We start from the raw sequence: 20,061 nt of genomic DNA, 5'->3' as shown, positions 1-20,061 counted from the left end.
ATACCGCGCATAAGAAAGTAGAGGTAGTGAAGTTCAAACGTTGGTTTACCGAGTATTTGAGCTCACAATTTCCTGTGGGTGAAATTTTCTCAGGCTCAATGTTACGTATAATCTTGTAGATGGTAATGCACACTTTGTATGTATATTGGTTACCACGGGTAGTCGGAACCAGTTCTGTGCTTGCCCTCTGTACTGGCCCTACTATATATGAATACAACCTTTGAGATATCATGCTTATAATACTCTATGTTAAATGAGGTTAAAGGAAATTTTGGCTAAGTGTTCCCAAACCTAGGTTTGTGGTCTTTATGTTATTTAAATTTATACATTATTACACATAGTTGATAGGTATGTACTTGCCATTAAAATGTATTTATCATAGTTTAATTTTGTAAACATTTGGTTTAGAACTCTACCTAGCTTTGGATAGAGCATCCAAGCAAAGCTTAAAATCTTCTCTCTTTCTTCTTATTAAAATATAAATAAAAATTAACTTAAAATAATATAAAATTCTTAAATAACCATGATATATTGAAAAGAAAATTATAATTATGTGAGTATTATCAATTGGACTACCATTTTTATTATGCCCTTCCTATTAAAAAAAATCATTAAAGTGTAGACGTAGACTGATTTTTTTTATAACTACATCGGGTCCTCCGACCGCATTTATCATGGAAAGTGTTCAAGTTCAGATAAAAAGCTGTTTAACCTGATTCCCGCCATATTCCACCATTGAACAGCACCCCACTATCTTAAATATCACACTTAACATCTGCATTTTTTTTATAAACCTGCCCATTACAATGCAGTGCCGTACAGGATTCTTGAAATGTCCCAAAAATTCTGAGTGGCACTACTATTGCGCTCGTCACGTTGAGACGTAAGATGTTAAGTCTTATTTGATCAGTAATTTCACTAGCTACCCTTCAGACCGAAACACAGTAATGTTCACTTCTTCACGGCAGAAATAGGCGCCGTTATGGTACTCATAATCTAGTCGGCATCCTGTGCAAAGGAGCCTCCCACTGGTTAATCTGCATGTGTGTTCGAAACTTTCTTCCACTTACATCTTAACTTTGTAATGAGCTTCCTCGCGGACTGTTTCGAGGCCATTATAACATGAATACAAAAAATGTGCGTCAACTTATCCATAATCGCTCTGGTACGATATGTATATGTATGGATGGAGGAGAACAAGGCTTCTTGTCACGGGGTCACCTGATAGAAAGCACCTAATTAGATGACCCATTCGTTCGTCTGTCCTCTATAAAAATATCACTATAAAGAGACTTTGGTAAATAGTGGATAAGAATTCTATCGGATTTAATTAGTTACAGTAGGTACCTTCTTTTAAAAAATGCATTTCAATTACAGACTCGCGTCTAAAAACTATTTCATTCTTAATCTAATAATGTTTATTCAACTGTATCGTTTTGCTATCGCTAGATCAATATCCCTATCCGTTATATGAGTCATGGTATCGTGCCGAAGATTTCGTGAGTTCACAGTTCAGTGTAGCGGTCTAAGCGCCCTGAGGTCGTTCTTGAAGAGCACTTGTGTCACAGAGTAGAAATGACGCAGTTACGCAATTGCTATTAAATCTTATTGAACATGTTTATTCTGGTATTAAGGGATTTACTTATAAAAAGTAAAATACCTGTGACTGACTGTAATATAAATAAAAAATAGATAACTATATAAATAACGATATTTTTAAAACTATGCATTTACCTGATTGACTTGATATTAATAACAGTTACTCATTGCGCGATTTAGACGCTCACTAAAAAGAGATATTATGGAAGTCCTATCCAAAATGGTAACTGTTAGCTATTCTACCATGTACTGTTAAAATAGAATAATGGATGATCTCAGTTGACACTTAAATCAACAATTTCAACAGACATCATAAAAATTGGGAAATTCTCGAATTCATATTTTATAGGTTTCTCTGAGATAATTTACACAAATTGTTATTTTTTTTTTCATTGATAATATACATATAAGTATTAATACAGCCTTTTTTTTAAATGTAAAGTACTTATTACAAAATTACTTATTTTGTTTTAAATGTAAAACTCCCAAATGGAAGTATTACAATTTCATAATAAGGGATCTTACCGTTTTGTATAATTACAATGTAATGTCATGTAATAAATAACACAAGGTTTTGACCGATACAAAACTACCGATGACTGTAAGTAAATACTAAGCTATATTTAACTAGAAATACTTAGGTATAAATAACACACAGTCATTTTTTATTATTGATATTTTTATTTTGATACAAATAATATATTATACCACATCTTGCGTATCGATAAGAATAGAAAATAGTAAAACTCCATCTAGAGGCTAGGACCCGTGCAGTGTAGAACACAATACCAAACACATTGATGGTTGCCATAAGAAATATTGGTTGATAATAAGTGCATTGGATGTTTCCTCCTCTGATTCTGCTTCTGAGCGAGCAAACTGTTTGCTCACAATCTGTGGCGAAGCGAGCGGTATTATATCCTCTCTCTAGTGACCGTTCCGTGACCTCTGAGCTAATCACATATCTGCTGAGTATTATGATTATCACAGGCCCTCGTATTGTGCTCGGTGAATGTGGTGGAATTTTGCACGATTCCTCGTGTATCGTACACTTTTGGTTAAGGATAAAGGGAACCTGTTACAAGGTTATGTCGGCCTTGTAATTCTCCGATACAGTTAAGAAAAGTTATAGTTAATTTTTTCTTCTATCTAATAACGTACTTAAAGAATAATCTCATATAAAACAAATCATTTAAATATGTTACAATTTATTATCTAATACACGTTAAAGTGTGTTAAATATTAACCATATCTTCAGATGCTCTAGAAGCCCATAATTATGAATTGTGTATTTGAACCTAAATACGTACCAATTACAATGTTATTTATGAGCAGTAACGTATGCTAAGTTATTATCTACAGTGATCGAATGTTCTAGTAATGAACCAATTAAATCTATTGACATTCTGAATTCCTAGTAATTACTTCGACGCACGTAAATCAAAGAACATATTCAAACTTCAAAAACATCTCATAACAGCGTTATATTTACAAACTCAATAAGATATAGCATGTTAAATTAACTCCGCAATATTTATATTATCGTCAATAATTCTGAGGACAGTTTACCTCTTGCCGGCCATGGCATAAATCTAACATAATTACGAAGAACGCGTGGTCTTAACGCCCAAAAGGAATGCATCGCACGCGCGCCCTATCGCTTCATTATTCAAATGCTTAGCATATTTTCTAAGAGTTTTATCACCAGAGATAAATTTAATTATAAAGTCTTTCCGGGCCCGGTTTCGAAATGCGATTCTGCCCAATGTGGGCGGCGGGCTTTCTAATACTTCTGAAAATATCTCTATCACGGAAACTGACGGGCTATTCGTCAAACTATCGATTCTAAATGTTGAATGTAAGCTTAAATAGGCATCGATATGTCACGGTCACGTGAAGCGAGGAACCTAATGATATTAAATACAACCGTTAGATTAACAAAGGCTTTCGATGCATCGAGTCGGTAAGGCGACAGACAGTCGTGTGTTGGTGCCTTAAAAATTACGAGCATAAATAACAGATTATCAGTTTGTACAGATGATAGGAAACAAAAAGTTGGGTTTTAAATTAAGTTGTGACGTACCCGACGAGGCTAAAGTTATCGGGGAGTTAGAGCAATGATATATTTAATCTGTGATTTGACGTATTATGTCCTGTTGAACTGCTCCTATTAAGCGTATTATGGTTATAAATGAGATTCTACTTGCTGACTTAGTTTGGTTTGGAATAAAATACCCCTTTTTTGTGTCCTGTGGATAATTGCAGTAGATTCAGTTGAGTAGTGCCAAATATTATATGAGATACAAATCACGTTCGCATTTATGCGACGCCTTCCAATAACAAATGATATGGGGCATTGATCAAAGGGCTTTTTATTAATAATATATTTAATTATTATGTTCTATCAAATGCGATAAAGACAACTATTATATGCGAATGCTACCAAAATGAGTGTGTGGCTTCTGAGCTTATATGAAGATTGCCTGATGATATCATCGAAATTGTTCCAACCATTTTTGAATGCATGGGAAATATACACGTAAAATCATAAACACATGTCGATAAATATAGTATAATAGTTATATATATTAAATATAGTTGTGAACAGAGCGTCAAGTTTGTTCTTAAGTGGGGGCGCTTCTGTCGCTTTCTATTGTTCTTTAAATAGTATTATTCAAATAAATAATTGCCGCTGAATTCCACCTTTGCACGACCCGTTACAAATTAGGTAATCATGCCCACCATCTGGATGTATGGCGGTCCTCCACAGTGCGGTTTTCAAGGAACTTTCTTCCACGTACTACAACGATGCAGAATGAGCTTTGTGCGGTGTTTCCGAGACGACACGACATGGGTACCTTCAAAAATAGCGCGTAAATCTTCTGTAAAGGCCGGCAACGCTTCTGTGATTCCTCTGGTGTTGCAAGAGAATTTGGCCGGCAGTGATCACTTAACACCAGGACGCTTGTTTGTCCTCCTTTTCACATAATAAAATATCTTTGACGAATTACTTATATTATTTGGAATTGACTTAATATTATTAAATATATTAAATCATTAATTCATTTTTTAACTGCACATCAATATGTACCTTGGACTATGTGTAGCAATATTCAAGCGTGATAAATTACTTGTCGACTGTGTCACTAAGAATTATACAATATGACTCAAGGTGAACGACACAGTCCCTAATTATATACTATCTTTAAGTCTAGAGAAGTATCTAAGAAAACTAAGTAATACTCTACGTATTACTTAGATTTTCTAACATAATGCCTTGCTGATGTTACCGGAACGCTTATTCTCGATCTAAGTTCGAAGTAAGTTCTGAAAAAAGAAAACAGCGTATTGACATCTAGATCCTATACCATACACTAGAGTAAGCTTTGCGTAATATATTGGGAATTTGGTAACGTAGAATGGATCTTCTATTTATTATTTATTACTATATAAAATTTATTATGAACGGTCGCTCCATTCCCAATCTGTGTTATCATTAAGAAAGTCATTTATGTTATAGTAATCTTTACTACAGAAACGTTTGTTAACAATCCTTTTGAATAACGTAATACTTTTGAATTGAACATTTTCTGGGATCTTGATTGTTGATAAAGCATATACATCGCCCCATAATAGACTTACTACCTCGACTTGGCCGAGTAGTAGTATAAGTTTATGTCTTGTATGTTTATGCAAATTCACTAGTGTACCTATGAACATACATTACATTATCAATAATATATTGAAAAGCAACATGTTAATTTCTTTAAATTTTGCTCTCAATGATTCTCAAGGACCTAGGTTATAAATAGCGCGAACAGCACTATTCTGCAGCACAATTTTTTTATTATTATGGACAGCGTTACCCCATAGCACTATACCATAGGACATAATACTATGGAAATGACTAATGTAAACTAGTCGCGCCGTATCTATCTAAGTCAATTAATTGTCTAATCTTTTTAATCTCGTATGCCCCATTGTAATTTGTAATCCAGAGTAATGCCAAGAAATATAGCAGATTTCACCTCTCTATATAACAAAACACTTGCATCTACGTTTTTTACATTTATTATGGTAAATTTTCGGATCATATTCTCCTGTCCCGACTTCACTTACGTCCTGATAAAACTAAGAAAAGTCATAGACATTTAGCCACCACTGATAATGCTAAATATACTTTCATGCGATGCCCATCAGATAACTGAAAAAAAATATTAAATCACATAGATACATCTTCATAGGAACTAAAGAGACTTTGGGCTGTTGGAGTAACATTTGAGAACAAATTCCTTGGCACTAAACAATGTTTAAATCCAAAACTACGTATTATATTTTTCTGCTCAAAACATAAGTTAAAATAAATTGATTTTAAGGTATGTTGTTGTCATATTGTTATTATAACTGTAATGTGTAATGAAAATTATAAAAAAGTCAGTGTATACTTGATCATAGGTAGTTTCATTCCTCCTTCTTTTACCATACCATAAACTTAATGTTATTGCAAGATAGCTGTCTATCCCTTGGTAATCTTTAGTCGACATTCAATATCTCAATGCAAATGCTAACTGACATGTACGAACAGACACAAAGAATTTGAAAATAATGAAAGAAAGAAAAAAGAAAATCAACTTAATATAAAAAGACACGTTTACTAACTATGGATTAACGAATTGCGATTGTGATCAATCAATCTTATTTTAACACAAACTAATACTACATGTACGATTCTCTGTAAGTGCAGGCTTTATGCATACAACTATGTAATTTTTTATAACTTAATTGCAAATTATAACTCTAATTATTAACCGTATTGCAATAAAAGACACAGTGCAATCATTTAAGTTACGTTCACTTACAATTATATGGACAAGTTTCAATAATAATTATAACTTAGTGCTTCATTTAAGTTAATAGATGCAATAGTTTTTGCGATCTTGTATTCTTTAATAAAGGTCTTAACTGTAACTGCATCGGAAGTCCAAAGTAGTTACTCGGTTATTTAAAAAAATGTTTTCTACCATGTTTTTCATTTTCCGAATTCATTGGAATTCTCCTTATATGTTGCCTCTATTTTTAAGAGCTATAAGACAGTTTTTTGCAAGTTCTTGCATGGTGTCATTGAAAATGCAGGCATAGAAAACTGAATAAAAGTGGCGTTCTACGAGCTTAGACACGCACAGATTGTACAAAATAAATTTTATGATACGGAATTTATGAGGTCAAAAATGAGCTAAATGCCATAATGAAGTTCTAAGAATACCTACGTTTATTGGTATTTAAATAATTATCAATATTTGTATTTAACAACATGCATAAGGATCACATGCATTTATCATAAATTCATAAACCTATTTTTATGATTCTTCGAAGTGTATTCTACTAACAGGAAAACATTACGAGAAGATCATAAAATAACTTGATATAAGTATTTAATAACAAAATTTCAATTTATTGCGTAATTCGGAAAGTTGCCGAATTTGATACAGAAATCATGAGAAAAGAAGTGCGTATTTTAGTGTTTTTTATGATAAGCAATATTTAAGCGTAGGTCCTACTCAATAGTGAGACGAACAAAACGTTCACAATGATTCTTGAAAGCAAAATTTTGAACATGATCCTATTTGCACTTCATCACCTTGAGACATAAGATGTTAAGACTCATTTCCCCAGTAATTTCACTAGCTACGGCGCCATCCAGACCGAAACACAGTAATGCTTACACAGGCCTGAAACTTATAATCCTTTTTCTGTAAATTTATATAACTAGCAGTTCTAAAAAAATATAATTGTCCATGTTTGAAGATATTATAGGTCGGAACGTTGTTGTACTTTATATATTTTCAAACCACATGTTGTAACTAAAACTTCGAAATTTTAGATGAAACCTAAACGTTCGGTTCATATTACTCAAAAAACATAATTTTTTGTTTCCAAAAATTCAGAAAATATAAGTTCATGGGGCGGTTGTCTTAATTGTTTTTTAATTATCAATTATTATAAATTAATAATTATTTTAAACTTTTAAATATATGACTTGACGCCCTGGTCACCCGGCCTCGTTGTCTAAGAAGGTCACTGGCATGTCTTACAGCTTTAAGATAGAAAACGGCACCATTGTGTACAACTGCCTAACTAGACGCCATACTGTGTAAAATAACCTATTACAAGTCCGGTAGGAAGGTCAGGAAATTACTTTACATAAACAATCACATATTTAAAGGCTATGTTTAAAAATCATTTACTATTAGATACAGACAGGAAAATAGGCTACTGGAACCCCAAGCGCTGGCAGCTATTTCGGTCAACGGATCAGCCTACCTATCCAACGCGGAAATGCTGTCAGTTTTCTTGGTACGCTTCCACTTAATGATAGTTTTAACTTAATAATAAAATATGTCGTTAATGCTCTATTTATTTCATGTTTTAATTCTTTAAACGCCTTTTATATGATAGAGAATTTTACTAATTTCGTTTTTTTTTCAAAGAACTACATAAATTGCGACTACAAAATTGTATCTTTACGATTTAAGCATAATATTATATAGTATTGTATTAAGACGTAAACACAAGCAGTGGGCGGTGTTATCAATAGTGTTCCATTAGAAAGGAACACTTAAAATATATATTTATAATATTAACATGTTATATTTAAGAGTTAAACATTCCACAAGATTCACAATATATTCCCGAACTTTTTCAAGAAAAACTAAAATAAATTGTTATTGATTGTGTCGACGTCAGATTTCATATCGTCGACTGTATTCAATTTGATTTTATAATATATCGAGCCATACACCTCAACCAATCAAATAACTCAAATATAACTTCGTTACCTACTCTGTCAATCATACTTCATCTTTCATCTCACTGTCAAGTACAACCTTCATTCATTCATTTACTCTATTCTACTTCAGCTACTTGATACTATAAAGTATATACTTGAATACTTGACTTAAACTATAATAATTATAATCCTGTTAAGACAGACGAAATATTATACATCTTTAAGAAGATATAAATCATTTTTTTATTCATCGCTAACAGTTTGGTATTTAGTTATTTATAAATTAATAGTGTGATATAATTTAGTTTTATATTTTGAGTTATGATTGGTACCAGGTTGGCAATATTATTATTTAAGACGAAAGCATCAAGTGTCAAACTGTTGAGTTGTTGAACTGTCAATAGGAGATTGAAGTTGGTTGTTTATTATGAGGGTACATGTAAGAGCTTGTGAAAGAATTAAAATAAATTTAAAGCAGACAATTGCGAATTATAACCACGATCCTACTACCTACATCTTTTTTGCTCACCGCTATAAAAGTCATTAATTTTATCAAAATTGATTCCTACAAAAATGTATACTACACGTAAAATACATTACCACCTCTTTGGAGACAAATGGCACACTGAAAGATAAGAAATGGTACGTTTCGTACATCAATTACTTACTGCAGTCCTTTTTATTTATCAATCTGTATTTTAATAAAAAGAACTTGCATTTACAGTTTGTCTAAGTATATCGATATTAGCTCGCTCTACCCGTAACACAGCACAAGGTTTTTAAAACTAGGCTAACATGATTAGTATAATTAAAAGATAATGATATGTTACAATAGTATTATGAACGTAATAAATACACTATGCAAAAGGAAAAGAAATATAATATGTATATGGATAGAGTTAAAACATAGAAGCGAACATGAAAGACATTATGTCTCTAGGTATGTGTAGAGAGAATAATGTCAGATAACTAAGGGATAAGGCATAGGGGATAAATTAAGTAGTAGTTATTTTCTTTTTTTAGTATATTATTTAATTCTTTCAAAAGATTTTGTTTTGCTTTGATATGTCTTCGTAATAGGCAACTATTCCCACTTCATCATGATTTACACTTACAATACAAATATTTTCATTCAACGGTGTTTTGTAAAGTGTTTGAACTTGTAATGTTAAGTTCTAGCCTTCTAGAGATAGTTCAGTCTATGATGATAAGCTCTTTGCCACTTTACTTTATTTTGGAGTGTAGTCCCTGTACTGTTTACTCGAGCGATTGCCAATTCCGTGGCCATCTGGAGGGCAAAGCCAAATTGGCTTCGAAGAAGCTGGGCGTCATCAATAGAGCACGGCAATACTTCAAGCCGCTGCTGTCATCTCTGATCTGGCGCACCCCAGTATCTGCTCGATCCATTTGACCGCGTGCAACGTAGAGCAGCTCGAATTGTCGGGAACTCAGTGAACGGCTGGATCTCTTGGCGTTGCGTAGAGACGTCGCATCATTGTGTGTCTTCTACCGCATTTATCACGGGGAGTGTTCCGAAGAGCTGTTTAACCTGATTCCTGCCGCCGAATTCCACCTTCGCACGACACGCCACAAGTTAGGATTTCATCCCCACCATCTGGTTGTGTGGTGGTCCTCCACAGTGCGGTTTTCAAGGAGCTTTCTCCCTCGTATATGGAATGAGCTTCCTTGTGCGGTGTTTCCGGGACAATACGACATGGGTACCTTCAAAAAAAGCGCGTACACCTTAAAGGCCGGCAACGCTCTTGTGATTCCTCTGGTGTTGCAAGAGAATGTGGGCGGCGGTGATCACTTAACACCAGGTGACCCGTACGCTCGTTTGTCCTCCTATTCCATAAAAAGAAGTCCTCATATTCGTGGTTTGAACTCTCATTCCGGATTTACGGGTTTCAGAGCTGGCTTGCTTAATATTATCTCCAATTCCTCATAAACTGATATGTGATCTTAAACAACTCGATAACCACAGAGATCCCTTCAAAGAAATCACGTACTCTCACCCATTAACTGCTAGCAACCCTTTTATGATGCTTTTGGGAACAGATAAATTCTTGTAGAGTTCAAATAAAAATGTAGTCTATAGTAATCCCCAATGGCTGCTCACAGAAACAACAAACAAACAGATAGACTTACTTTCATAAAAGTATAATTAGAGTAACTGTCGATTAATGTCTAAACACAAAACATTTTAAAATTATGTCAAGAACAGATATAAAGTTTGTCAACCAATACACATCCTTATTACTGTGGGCTAATGTTGTTTATTGCAATTCACTGCGGAGATAAATTTTGATTTTATTATTCAAAGCGTGTGTGGAATAAAACAATTGGCTATAGTGAGTCCACTGGCACTTATCTCTAAGGTTAGGCGTGGCTTGAATCTAATCAGTTTCGACATTTCTATGAGATATTTGTGCTCGTGTTCCGAAACACGTCTCAAGACGAAAGCATTTTGAGCATTGGCTGTGTTAACTCTATATATTTGCTTACTGAAATTATATTTTTTACAGCGAATTAGGAAAAAAACCTGTAAAAATAATTGTTATGATACGTTCGAATAACATGATGATAATTTTTTTTATTGAAGTAGGCGTTACTTTGCGGAAATCCATAATTATACAAATGATTTGAGTTTTCTTTAGTGTTAATTCCGCCAATATTTGTCTTTAAACAATTCGACACGTGTTTCGCCTCTACATGAGGCATCCTCAGGACGTGTTGTCTCGCCAAAATCTGGCACGAGACTTTTAGTCTCGAATTGTTTAAAGACAAATATTGGCGGAATTAACACTAAAGAAAACTCAAATCATTTGTATAACGTGACGATAATCCAACACTATGAAGTTACTCGATAATTTTTCTCTAGTATAGTGTGAAGTGATAATATTACTTATTATATATCATAGATATTATCTATGTTCAATATATTTTTAGCAAATGACACTGTCAACACATAATAACAGGTAGGTATTATTATAAAGAGTTTTGACTTCTAATGTTGCGACTTGAATGTCGCGATACGGTAACGATTTCTTTAATCGCGACACGTCTAGACAACCAATACGTCATCATTTATAAAAGTTTAGGAGTTATTTTTGTTTTGGTATTACACAGAACCTTAACTTCTTTTGTGCCTTGTTGTAAAATGTTCGATTCGTTATAAGTATAAAGAAAATCCTTGATTGACAGTACAGAATTATAGAGCTGATAGTGTTGTATAAGAAATTGGCAAATATCGATCTAGGCGTTAATATTTTTTTATTTTTATCGTACGAATTCAAACAAGAGTTGTCGAGAGAAGTTACGATTCAAAAGCGCTTAGATTAAGCTTTATTGAATAGTTTGACTTTGACTTTGAAATAATTTTCATAAAAGACAATTGATTGATCGTACCTTGATTGATTGACTGATTGACCCTTAATCGACTTCTGCCGACTTTGCCGGAACAAGCGTTACACGTCCAAGCCTGACAGTTAAGTTTCATTCAATAACCACAAAATAAAATACGCTTGTATAAAAGCCTAAAGAAAAAACAACTAAAAAAAACTAACAAATTGTATTAATACATTTTTTTTGAATGATTAAAACATGAATGAAAAAATGTTTAAAATCAACATCTGAATATCTCAGTGATCCGACAGCCTGGGACTTGAAATGATTATTTTATAGCAATAGCAATGACAATACAATATTGTATATTTCATTAAAAATAGCGCAAAATGCTGGGAGAGTTTCTTGCGCCTCTTCTTCTCTCTCAGAGCGCCATTTGGTTCCGCAGCGGTAGTACTATCTAATACATAAGTAATGACATCAAAAAAAATAATTGTAAAGGAATCAATTTTGAGAAAATAAATGCCTTTTATAATGATTATGATACGCGTTTTCCGCCTCTCACAGATTCTCACTGCGCTAGAGGACTAATAAGAGAGTTGTTAACATTTAAAACAGAGTCTAAACTGAATGTCTAACATATAAAGCTACACCCAAACATTAGAAATGCAATCTTTCTCTCGTTATATAACACAAACTGCATGTAACTTCACTTAATCTCTTAAGGTATGCGCCGGGGCAGCAGATATCTTATTACTTGTGAAATCATTTAAATATATCGCTATTTTGTATAGATTTTTATTAAACTACAGTGCTTAGATCTACTTATAATAAATTAACTACATTGGTAATGTTAATTGATTGTTTATTTTTAAAATAGGTACTTAATGTGTCTTGATATAAGCAACATTACATTACTATCAGATATTATATGTAATTACTTAACACTAAAATAATATGAATGTAAACAATTACTACTTATAATTTTAGTTTAAGGGTTTAAAATATGTCTACACAATTAGGATATTAAGCACAACCTTACTTAGTTGGTAAACAGATAACCTTCCATATCGCATCGCAATCTTGAATTACATAAACGTTAAATATAAAAAAATTCAAAACGATAGAATGTTAAAATATTTTACGACACAAACAATAAAACAAGCACAACACTAAAAGCATAATTAGTGAAGCACAATGATCATCGATTAGATAGTGATGTACAGAGATGTCGATAATGTAATGACGCGCGATTAGGCGAGGTGTTGACGCGGCGTGGGAACCTCGGCCTACTTCGACCGGATAATCATACCAGCAATTACTCTAATTCTCTCTGAATTACATCGGACCTCTTTAATTGAATTGTTTATTTCGTGAACATGTTATTTTAACTATTGATCGGTGCTATATGGTTTTGTTTGATACTTATTGAATTTAAAAGGATATTCTTGAAAATAATGTTTTTTTTATTTCTGATGATATAATAGAGACGTTTTTTCGTATTGGGTGCTATGATTATTTTTTTTATATTAGGTTTTAGAATTGTATACAAAGTATATTAAAATCCCCAATAATAACAATAAACAATAAAATCGAATCGAAAACCATTATAAACTCCTACTCATCAAATATCAAAATGAAGAAGAACACTGGGTTTATTAGTGTATCGGCTTCGACTATCTTCAATCAAGGATTGAATAAAATATTTTTATTGTTACATATATTTGTTTATATATTGTGTGGGTATTTCTAAAAATGTTAAAATAATTATTTAACTTTTAGATCAAACAGATCATAATTTTGGTATTCCGGTCCCGAACGTTATAAACAAAATATAAAAGCCCACTTTATTTTATAAAAAGCCGAGCGCGTGCTGGCCCATTCGCGTCGGACGTCGAAGCGCGTCATTCACTCGTAGAAACGTGCTCAGCACTCGAGCCGCATGCCTCGCGCACTTGACATTTTATCGAGCATTTTTACGCTCTTGTTACGGGAGTGGTACTCAATCAACCGTTCATTTCCACGACGAATCGAATCTACCTGTTACCACGATTATAAGATTTATATTTATCTGGGAGCAACTTTAATTTCATCAACTTCTGATGGTTGATGTAGCATGATAAGATTATCAAAGTATTGTTATCAGGGGTTGGTTGAAATCAATAGGTCACTTACTAATACATTTTATCATTTAACACCAGTGCGAAAAGAATGAACTTTAATTATAAAAACTGACAAGAAACCCATTGCCAATCATTTCGATCAAAATTTACACTTTCATTTAACAAATTATTTTAATAGAAATCTATGAAAAGTGAACTGATAAAAATCGATAATACTAATCTATAAAATCTTGTGTCAGGATAGTAATAATATTTTTAAATCCAAAACTTCAAAAATTTTAGTAAAGTTATGAAGAGGATACTAAAATCAGATTAATCGAGTGATCTGTCTCATTTACTTAAATAGATTTCTTGCTGTTTAAAATATTTTTATCTCGACTTATATAACGTATCTGTGTAGTTCAAAACAAATGATAAGTCCAAAATTTTAATATAAGATAGGATAAGGATACTTGATCTTAACATAAGCGGTAGGCAATAAGTAGAACCATTGACTATCACCACGGAGCCTCCGTATCGATCATAGCCTATATGTTTTCGGTTTTCGAATTAATGTGTACTTTTATTCGATACGAGTTCAGATATTATGGGCCACGTTGCCTCGTTTGCCCTCTTCTATAAACAAAATCAAAATCTGATAAGTTTGATGATCAACTCAAAAAGTCCCAAAAAGTTAAAATAAGAATACCAAATACTGTCACTTAAAATATATTCGTCTGGGAAACAGTTATTAAGTATTTTTACATATTGATAGTTCTATAAGAAATAAATATTATTTAACTGATAATTTAAATGCTACGCTTAGCGTTAGTAAATTTGCGCAAAGTGAAAATTTTCATAGTGAACAATAAATAAAGGTTTCATCCGCATTCTTCAGTTGGCTCGTCTCTAAAACTGTCATTGCGCAATGATTCGGTATTTATCAGAAACTAATGTGACGATGTTGTAATCGAGCCGGATTTCGTCGAACATAATCGGTAAATCTATCGATACATAACAAAGCACAACACTAAATTAATTTAGCATGTTTACGTAAAATAAATGATAAACTATTCTATTATACAGCTATTTAGTTAATCTTCAAACCGCTAACGAAAGCGCTACCAACTTCCGTTACAACCGTCTTTAAAATAATGTTATCTCTTCGCAGTCTAACAAAATTGGAAAATCCAAAAGTGCACGCCTCGACCGCTCATGCTATATTTTTTTTAAAAGTTAAATTTCGAATAAAATCGAAATCACCTGCGTTTTAAAAAAAACGAGAAGGCCTACAGTAGTGATTTTCGGAAGAAACCTTCTCTGCTTAATTCTGAAAATTGTAAAAAAAATTAAGTCGTTTCGTTTAGTCGTTCTCGAGATATATGTACCACGCCGTTTTTTTGACCCACAGACTAATGGACGTCCACGATAAATTTTTTTTAATGATCTTTTTTTTATATTAATACGTATTCGACAATTTAAAAAAATATCAGGATTATTCATTAGTGTTTCAGCTTTATATTGATATGCTTTTTGTAATGTGTAAGAGTAATAGAAAAAAAAATGCAGTTTAAAGAGTGGAAATCGTGTGACCTTGACAGGTCGGCTATAAAGCACAACCTCGCCGCTTCTCGTTCGAGGCGTGCAAAATGTGTTAGGAAGTCTTTAGGAATAAAGACAAGTTAAAACAAATTCTTATAAATATTTAATTTATTTATATCAATGGGTACAAACATTTACTCAGTTAGTTACTTATTGAAATACAGAGACTTAAAATGATGACATTGCATAGACGACGAAAACGAATCCCTCAGGGTTCGTATAAGCTGTCTTAAAGACCGTATTCCAATAGACGATGTAATATGTAATCCGTGATCGAGTATATATTTTTGCCTCTTCTATGTACAGTTATGAAGAGAGTGACAAAACACACTGGATCATGGGTTTTGGTATTGAGACGACTTTTGGGTAAGAGCTGCAGGTTCTTCAGGAACTAGCTCGCGTAAATTGCCTTAACGTGGCCATTGATATTGCCCACGATTTTATGCATTTTTAAAAATATATTTGAGGCAACAAATTTTTTAAATAATAGATACACAAGAAATCTTTCACCAGTGGGAGGATATTTTGCACAGTGTGCCCGCTAGATTATGGATACCACAACGGCGCCTATTTCTGCCATGTGGAAACATTATTGTGTTTCGGTCTGAAGGGTGCCGTAGCTGGTGAAATTACTGGGCAAACGATACTCCTGAATATGAGACGGCAGAATCCTGAGTGGCACTGCTATGTAATGGGCAGAGCGTATCAATTACCATCAGCTGAACGTCCAGCTCGTCCCTTTTTCTCATAAAAAAAAACTCTCAATGAAAGTTCCGTCGGAATTGGAGAGTAGCCGAAACAGACAGATAAAAATACAGACATAATTGTATGTAATATGTATTTACTAAAAATATATTATTTTCATAAAACAGGCTTACTAATAAAAATACACGACTGTCAAATTAGATTTACATAAAATTATAAATCTAAGTCGTAATTTTGTTTTAAAACTTATTAAAATCGATTCATAATTGTTGGAAGAATTGAGATTCAAACCCACTGAAAATACAGACGACAAATTGAGAGCCTTCCTTTATTTGAAGTCGGTTAATATATAATTTATTCAATTAAATTTGTTTGGAATCGAAGACACAAACAATGTCTTAAACTCACATACATAATTCATACAGGTATCGTTGGTTGGAATAAATCCGATGTACAGCATAAAACAGAAAGTGCAATCAAACCTGTTATGAGGTCATAAGGTCAAATATTGCTTCACATCAATTTAAATCGCATTAAACCCGTTCATACCGTAACGAGTGGTCTCATCACGCGAAATTCGGCTTTTTAACAAAAACTGTTTACAGATACTATTACGGCTTCGCGTGTTTGAAGAAACAGCTTTGTTGTTCGATATTTAAACCACAATTTAAACTTGATTTGGAAGTAGCTAAAGTTACGGTAATATTTTTCAAATACAGGAATTGATATTTAGTAACAGGCTTATTAATGTAGCAAAGATAAGCATACAACTTTATAAAAAGTTAACGCTCCTGTAACACCTCTGGTTGCAAGAGTATGTGGGCGGCGGTGATCACTTATCAACAGGTGACCCGTACGCACGATTGTCCTCCGTTCGTTCACCTTTTTACAATATTTTTGACGCTGTTAGGACTGCACTGCTGACTAGGTTTCTCAAACTAAAATTCAAAAAACTGTGTTTTGTTAAACTTTTATCATACATAATTTTTTATAAAGACCTCAAAAACATAGAACATAGAAATAACTCTTTGAGCTCGGAGAGCTCAAAGTAACACAAATTATATCGTATGGTATAGGTATGGAAGTTGCGGGGATGGCCCATAGGTTCCACCGGTTTCCTAATTTTTTTTATACATTACCATCTTCTTGTTACACCGGCTAGATGGGCACCTAAGTGGCGCTTCTTTTGGTTTTTTTTTATGTCAATAAGGGACGGACGAGCAGGACGTTCAGCTGATTTTAATTGATACGCCTTGCCCTTTACAATGCAGTGCCGCTGAGGATTCTTGAAAAACCCAATAGTTCTGAGTGGCATTACAATTTCAGTCTCATATGCCCAGTAATTTCACTGGCTACGGCGCCCTTCAAACTGAAAGACAATAATGCCTAGTGCCACCCATAATCTAGCTGGCTTCCTGTGCAAAAGAGACTCCCACTGGTAAATGCCCTTAGTCGCCTTTTATGACACCCTTGGGTCTGGTACTTCCTTGTTATATCCTATTTATCCACCGGGGAAGCAGAGAGTGAATTTGTTTTCAAGTACCCTGACCAGCACTGTTTTGTAATGTGGAATGGCTTGATCGTATCGACGATGGTGATTTCAAATATTTTTAAATTTAATTTCAACTCTTCACTTCGTTCAAGTCAACTGAGGTTCAGCTAGATAGTAAAATAAATTATACGATATAATATTTATGCAAATATTTGGCAATGTTCTTTATTGTTCCAACCATACATACGTCTGGAGTTTCAATGGATTGAGTGATTGTCTTTGTAAGTTACTCATAGCCAGTAATAATATAGGAAGCAATATTAATTTACGCAACGGAGCTGGGACCGACAGTTGTTAAAGTCGTAAAATGAGATATTATGAGCTCACTATACATTAACTTGTGTATGTTAATTGCGATCTACTCCTTAATAACGCTTCATATAACTGATTTTAGTAGTAATACCTACATAAAGTTTCTTAAAACAAATAAAACTTACGTTTCCTATTTCAATAAGGCTTAGCAGTGTATATCAAAAATTTTAAAAGTGTGACTAGAAAATATTTGTAAACAAAATATAAAAAAGATAAATTTAAATAATAATAATAACGTCATCATATTTTTGTTTATCTAAAGACTTGTATTCACTTATGTCTACATTATTTTATTGGTACTCAGATGTTGGCTACGATATTAATGACAAGTTTATTGTTGTAAATGATAACCACTATAAAGATGATATTTAATGCATTTTGATTGTGTAGTATATAGTGCAATAATTAAAATGAGTATTTCTTTTGTTCCAGCTGTACAAAGAGGCCGAGTGCCGCCCACACAGCCTCCCGGCCTCTCCCTGCCCGGTCAATTCGCCCTCACAAATGGCGATGCCGCGGCGGGCCTCAACAGCCATCCCTACCTCTCCTCATACATATCTCTATTACTCCGAGCTGAACCCTACCCAACCTCAAGATACGGCCAATGCGTCCAAACCACCAACGTCATGGGAATAGACAATATCTGCGAGCTAGCTGCGAGATTACTCTTCTCTGCCGTGGAATGGGCGAGAAACATCCCCTTTTTCCCTGAACTACAAGTGACAGATCAAGTCGCGTTACTCCGACTAGTCTGGTCTGAACTCTTCGTCCTCAACGCGTCCCAGTGTTCAATGCCCCTCCACGTGGCACCGTTGCTCGCCGCCGCAGGTCTCCACGCATCACCGATGGCTGCGGACCGGGTGGTGGCGTTCATGGACCACATTAGAATCTTCCAAGAGCAAGTGGAGAAGCTGAAAGCGCTCCACGTAGACTCGGCGGAGTATTCCTGTCTGAAGGCCATCGTACTCTTCACGACAGGTAAAATTTTGGACAGTTTATTCGGGGAAGCGAGGTTGTTGCTATACCGGGTGGCGGGAGTCGCCGTCACGAACTATAGCGAACTAGTCTCGCTCATAAGAACTCATTTAGACGCGTACGCTGAAGCGACAAGAGTCCCGCAGCCTGCGACCGCGCCACCCGCCTCAGCAACTTCCTCTGGGTACTATTCAACTTTGGACACGTCACTCGGCATCAACTCCTCACTCTCGTACGGCAGTTTCCTGTCCCCTACGAGACTACAGCCCAACTACACGAGCAGCCCAAGGGCTCCAGATCCGACGTTATCGTTCAAAGTTTGGGACGGCAAATACAAAAGCGATCAGGGTTGACGCCGAGTGACGTAAATATGGGAAGCATTTGAGGTGTCGGGTGATGACGAATGCTTTGTCACTTGGCATTGAAGGGAGTGCGGCATTATCGCGTTAAGTTTGCGTTGATCGTATTCATGTTCGGGACGCTCTGTTGTGTATGGGGATAATAACTCACGCGTCTCGAGCGCGCTTGGGGCGGCGGCGACTTATTGTTCTCGAATATTCTATTAACATTTGTGATACTGTAGTATAGTCAAATTATTACCAAATTACCTAGTTATAGCAGTCGTATTATTTCATGTAAATAGCTTATTTATTAATACACGCGTTAAATTTTAATTACATCTCTAGTTTCATTTGAAATATCCTTTTAGTTTTAGAATAGTAATACAGGTAATTTATTTATTATCGAAATTTATTAGTTGGGAAGTCATGGACAGTTATTTAACGTTATTAAATGGCTTGAAAGTGGTATTGCAAAGCTAGGCGTGTCGTATTGAGAAGTTATCTTACCTTCACTTAACGGCAGCTAGGTTTTGGTCCCACGGTGTATATTATATGAACTAGCATTAACTATGTTTAAAGCAGGTACTTGATCGTGTAATAGATTCAATACATTTCGAGTTTGATTTTTGTTATCTAATGAAATTAACGTTCGAAAATTAATCTAAGGATTTTCTCAAGATAATTATGGTAAGTAATTAATAATCCCAGGAGCAGTTGTGATATGACAAAAAAATTAAAGTA

At 34.2% G+C, this 20,061-nt stretch overlaps 1 protein-coding gene across 1 annotated transcript in view; it reads left to right on the top strand.

Moving 5' to 3' along the window:
- The window catches only part of LOC126968836 (steroid receptor seven-up, isoforms B/C), a gene marked incomplete at its 5' end in the record, with an annotated part of 111,334 nt that overhangs the window by 32,481 nt on the left and 58,792 nt on the right, over positions 1-20,061 (top strand). The window contains one exon of the mRNA XM_050813987.1: positions 18,437-18,982. Within this exon, the coding sequence (XP_050669944.1) occupies positions 18,437-18,982 (546 nt within the window). The remainder of the gene's footprint in view (positions 1-18,436; positions 18,983-20,061) is intronic.

This window comes from Leptidea sinapis, chromosome 16, assembly GCF_905404315.1.
Source record: "Leptidea sinapis chromosome 16, ilLepSina1.1, whole genome shotgun sequence".
NCBI classification, from domain to species: Eukaryota; Metazoa; Arthropoda; class Insecta; order Lepidoptera; family Pieridae; genus Leptidea; species Leptidea sinapis.
This window is presented reverse-complemented; position numbering and strand designations above follow the sequence as displayed.